We start from the raw sequence: 5,355 nt of genomic DNA, 5'->3' as shown, positions 1-5,355 counted from the left end.
AAAACAACAACTCTAGCTAAAACGTTTCGGGCCTGCATAAAACGGAACTTAAAAGGACCAACTATTTTGAGCCCAACGCAAAGTTATATCTCAAAATTCGTTTTCCCATATCCCGTATTTTAATTATATGTAAATATAAAATATTAACAATTACATGATAAACATGAATACAATATAATTAAATAAATGAGTTAAAGATCTACACACAATATGATTAACACAGGTTCATTAAATATATCAAATTAAATTTTTTATAATTCGACATGTTTGATAACATGTTTAAACATGATTATCACAATTAACATATAATATGATTAACACAATTAATACGATTAAATTTATTTTTAATAAATAATCTATTTAAATTTTTAAATTTAATTTCCTCTCTAAGCTCATTTAAATTCACATCTGTAGATTCTAGAATATTTTTGAAAGGTTAAAAAAGTTTATAAAGGACAAAAGCTTGTAACTATGTATTGAGAAAATAAATTATACTCATAATTCTACTAAATGAGTAAAAGTTATTTTCTAAATAATTCAAAGTGGTTGATCTATCAAATAAGTTTGAAGAACATCATGGCAATAGAATTTTACAAATGATTATTGTCCTTCTGTTGTGTTGTAAACTGATGCAGGTAAACTTGAAGTTGTCAAGGTTCCCTTTTATGAAATAAAACGCCACCCCCAGCCTCAGTCTCAATAGTTCCCTCCTATATTTTTTTAGTCAGTAGATAAAATTCCTATGCCGATTCCACCTTTAGAACTATCTTCATGAACTCGTAAACAAGGTAACTTATGGCAGCTGAAGGTAAGACCTGTAGTGTGATGTAATGAATTAAGTTAGTAAACAAAGAAAGCAAGGAACTTGAAACAACAAATTGGTGCAATCCTATATTGCTTCACAGAATCATACAAGATCTTGATGAAAAACATCAAATGAGAATTTCATTTTATGACAAATAGGTATTAAGTCCAAATCAGAAACTAAACCTTATTTCTCTGCAAATTTTGAGGTTAATTGCATTAAAAAGAAGTTGCACATTTTGTGTGTGTGTGTATTGCGCTCATTACTTGTATAATTAAAGCATCTAATTAATCAAATAGACATAAATAAAAATTCATAAAATAGTCATAGTCCATTTACTAGAGAGATGTAATTAGTACCTGCAGTAAGCTGGGAACCAATCCCGCATAAAGAGCAGAAATGCCACCTTGCTCAACTATCTTGACACAAGTTCCCAATGCACTTAACTTCGTCGCACGAACTTGCATTTGAAGATGCCTCCTCACTACTTCAAATGGATAAGTAGCAGCTTCAGAACATGCACCAGCAATTGCCCCATATAGTAATGTTCTAATAGGACCTAATTCTAATTGTTCTAATGCATTCAGCTCCTGCCCACCTTGTTTCATGTCTTGAATTCTTTTTCTCCCTTCAGGTGAGTGAAGATAGGCTGACTTCAATATATCATAGACACCATAGAAGACTGCACCTGAAGGTGCCATGCTTATAATTGAGGGCACTAGTCCCTTATAAAGTGAAAAGAACCCTTCAGTCTGAATCATGTGACGGAAAGCACCAATCAAACCACCCAATGCCTCCCCACCTGGTGCTACCATTACTGTCCTTATCTGAAATTAGCATGTACAGTGGGATTTAGCAATGATTTCAAGTGGAGACCAATTCCAAACACCGCAATCAAGAAACAAATATTAAGAGCACAGCCTAGATAGAGATATGAAAATTACTTTAGCAGAGTCACCATTCACATAGCTAACCTAATAGCAACCAACTGTACCAGAAAAAGGTACAAAAAGGGAAGGCCATCTACTCTGACCACAAGATGTGAATAAGTATAAGCGAATGGAATTCTCAATAAGCCATAGACATCAAATTACAAAGAATCTATTACAATAACTAACGTAGGTTGGAGACATGGAACAGGATGCAACTAATTTCATCAGACTAGTGTTAAGCAAATAGTATTCAAAAAAAATTAAATCTGTTGCTGACTTGGATCCATAACAAAAGTTTTTGTAGAAGTAGGACATGTAGAAGTCACCAAAGACATGATATTACCTTGTTCTAAAGAGGTGTCGTGAAAAAGAGGCGGAATCGTTACTATGCAATAACAAAGAATATGGACTTAAAAGTGCCTCGCATACATGAAGGGAATATCTCATCACATGATTTCCATTAGACATCAAAACATCCAAATCCCAGACCCCAATCCAAATCAGATAATCTTAAGTATAATATTCTTGGGACAGAAACTACATGTTTCAGTTTAGGACACTGAATTGTTAACTTATTATCCAAGTTTTATAATAAATGAGACAGCTTAACAATGGCATCATGTGAAATCTTGGAGACAGAAATCACAAGTAAATACAACAGCACTTAAACCATAAAGATTGAAGAGGCGGGACCCATCAAGAAGAGGATCATCCCGTTTCCGTACACTACATACAAGGGCAAGCAGAGTAAACTCACTGAAGCATGTTACTTCCAGTCCCATCCTTGCATCTCATCAGATCATGCAGCAAAATCTAAGAACATATACTATGAATACTTCAAAACAAGAAGATATCAAATTCCACAAAATCCCCCACACCCCAACCAGACCACACATAATACAAAAAGAGGAGGCTAAATATGTAACCAAATTAGTGAAGTCTTAAACTGTTACATACAGTGTCCATAGGTAAGCAAAGCAAAGTAGCAGTAATCCCAGCTGCAGCACCGGCAAGAAACCTCTGAAAGTTTGTCACTTCCTCATTTCCAGAAAATTTCAATAGTTGACTTCTGTAAGTATCATATGCATAGAAATTTATAGCCTTAAAAGGAGCAGTGCGAAGAATATTGATAAAATTCCCCTTCCAAAAACCTTTCAACCCTTCTAAGGCTGCAATAGATTTAATTAGTTCAATAAGGTTTTTCTGTTCACCACGAACAATGTATTCCAACTTCAATCTCTCCAGAGGAGCAATGAAAGTCCTGTTACAAAAGCAAACAACTATTTGAGCCACGAAATGCGATTCAATAGATACTAATTCAACAACTGGAGATGAATTACAAGCAATTAAGGTACTATGAGCAATATCATTGTATCATAGGAGATGTAAAAGTACAACCGAAAGGTATACCATAAAACCTTTTCTGCACCATCATGTAACAAGTGTGCTTGATAAAGCTTTCAATTCAACAATAAATTCGAAATTATCACCTAACATATTAAGTAAAATGAATATAATCTTTAAACCATTATCATATTATCAACTCACTTTCTTATTAACATTTGCCACATTACTATTAACTTATGTTCTGTTCAATTCCAGCACTCATACTTATCAAGCTGTTATATAATTTGATCACTTAGAATTTAGGGTCCTGACTAGTCAGCTCTTAATATTTCACACTTTGCCAAACAGCACCACAAAAAAAAGGGTCTAAGAAAAGAATTACGAGAAAATTTTTGTCATTTAATGTTCTATCAGATATAAAAGTTAAAACCATCCCTACCATTTTTCACATAACAAATTCAGACTTTATAGCCCAAAAATATAAATGAAAAAAATTAAAATAGAGAAAAAAAAAAAGCCAAAACCTTGAAACCATAGCAGCAACAGCACCAGCCCAAAGATGTTTGGTGGTATTCAAAGCACCTGATCCCTTCTTTACTTTCAACTTCTCTTTCTCCTCTTCCACCACTTCCTCTTCTTCCATGTTCTTATCCCCATTTTGCCCCCAAGTTTCTCCTGATTCGCCAACATACCCTTCCTCCCTCGACAAACTCACCGATAAAAACCAGCCCCCTTTACCACCATCTCTCCTCGACTTTACAGAACGCAGCCTTTTACTACTCTTCCCACCACTCACGAAACACGAAACCAAACTCAAATTGTCATTTTTATCAACAAAACATTTCTGGGTCTTGAACGAAATGAATGAAACGATCGAGGAAGGCAGTGTTTGGTCGTTGAGAAACAAGCCACCTGACAAAAATGGACGATCAAGATTCAACTGTTGTGAAGTCCTCATCGAGTCAATGAACACGCAGCGATCTGTGCCGTACATTGCAGCAAAAAGAAAAAGAAACAGCAAAAAATCCAATTATTAGATAAAAAAACAATGCGAGGTCTCGAAGGAAATCAAGGAAGAGAAAGCATCGAAGTGGGTTATAAGAGGAGAGTCAGAGAGGCGTGAAGGAAAAGAGAGAATGGAACAAATGGTAAGATAGTGATGAGGAATATAGAGAAAGATGCTGGCGATAATTCCCCGACTTGGCTTCCATAACCGAGGCTGCCAATTACTTTGCTTTCATCGAGTTTTCGGCTTCTTTGCTTTTTGGCACTGTGAAGTTGCTTTTTGGCGGTGCTTTTTTTTTTTTTTGGGTTCCTGTTCGTTTTCTTGTTGGGTTTATGACAGCGGACGAGGTCATATTTTTGTTGAGTACTTGAGTTTGGTGAAATAGCAACAGCATGTGACGCACATGTGCTTTCTTTCAGTTTCCCACATTTCAAATATTTTAGAAAAAAAATTAAAGTGACAAATAAAGTAATATTTTCAAAAAAAATTGGAACATGTACATTTTTGATTCGATTTTTTTTTCATGTTTGGTCATGTAAATATGTAATTAAGTTATATTTAAATAAAATTTTTTTATTTATATTAAAGTGTTTGAAGTTTATCTTATTTCGTAAATAAAATAAACTGAGTTAATTGAGTCAAATTAAATATAATAATATTTAATTAAAATCAAACTAAAGTTCGTTGTCAAAATAATTACACTCAAATTATTATACTATTTACTCAAGATAGAGCTCATTGTAATAGAGATGAATTCAGTTCAAATATTTTTTTTGAATGAATTTTCTTAAGGTTGCTCTCGGCTTTGTTGTTATAATCATATATTGTGGTCTCTTCAACTTCTTCAATCTGGTCTTCATTCTTAATCCAGAGGAAAAACAAACAAAACAACAACAAAAAAAAAAAGAAATCCTTTTGTGTTTTCCTTTCCTTGTACGATATTTGTTCATCCAAGTAGTGGCGTGGCAAGGCATAAAACAATTGAAAGGAACAAAATCTAGAAAAGAATGATGCTCACAGCAACTGTGCAATTGGTTCATGGAATATATCTCTTTCTCCAAAGCCTTGTTGCAAAGTCACCTTAAATGCCCTGCACAGCACCCCTTGCCTTTCCCCCACCTACAAAATTTGCATCACACTCAAAAACGGCACTGAGGTTAGCTCATAAAAAAGGCATGACCCAGTTGTTATCGTAGTTCCCTGCCCATCCGGAGCATAGCTGTGAGTTACAGAAAAAAATATCACAATCCATCTCCCTCCTCTCA

At 34.4% G+C, this 5,355-nt stretch overlaps 1 protein-coding gene across 1 annotated transcript; it reads right to left on the bottom strand.

Moving 5' to 3' along the window:
- Nucleotides 1–474: 474 nt before the first annotated feature.
- LOC18611554 (putative mitochondrial adenine nucleotide transporter BTL3) lies at nt 475–4,424 on the bottom strand. The gene is made up of 4 exons (XM_007047870.3): nt 3,609–4,424; nt 2,695–2,998; nt 1,165–1,632; nt 475–815 (listed from the first exon to the last, which is right to left on the bottom strand). Exons 1-4 carry the CDS (start codon nt 4,076–4,078, stop codon nt 741–743), a joined length of 1,317 nt encoding a protein of 438 aa, XP_007047932.3. The 5' UTR covers nt 4,079–4,424; the 3' UTR covers nt 475–740.
- Between the last annotated feature and the right edge of the window lie 931 nt (nt 4,425–5,355).

The sequence above is a fragment of the Theobroma cacao genome, chromosome 1 (assembly GCF_053813885.1).
Source record: "Theobroma cacao isolate CCN51 chromosome 1, ASM5381388v1, whole genome shotgun sequence".
In the NCBI taxonomy this organism is placed as follows: domain Eukaryota; kingdom Viridiplantae; phylum Streptophyta; class Magnoliopsida; order Malvales; family Malvaceae; genus Theobroma; species Theobroma cacao.
The sequence above is the reverse complement of the archived record's forward strand: the minus strand, read 5'-3'. Positions and strand labels throughout refer to the sequence as shown.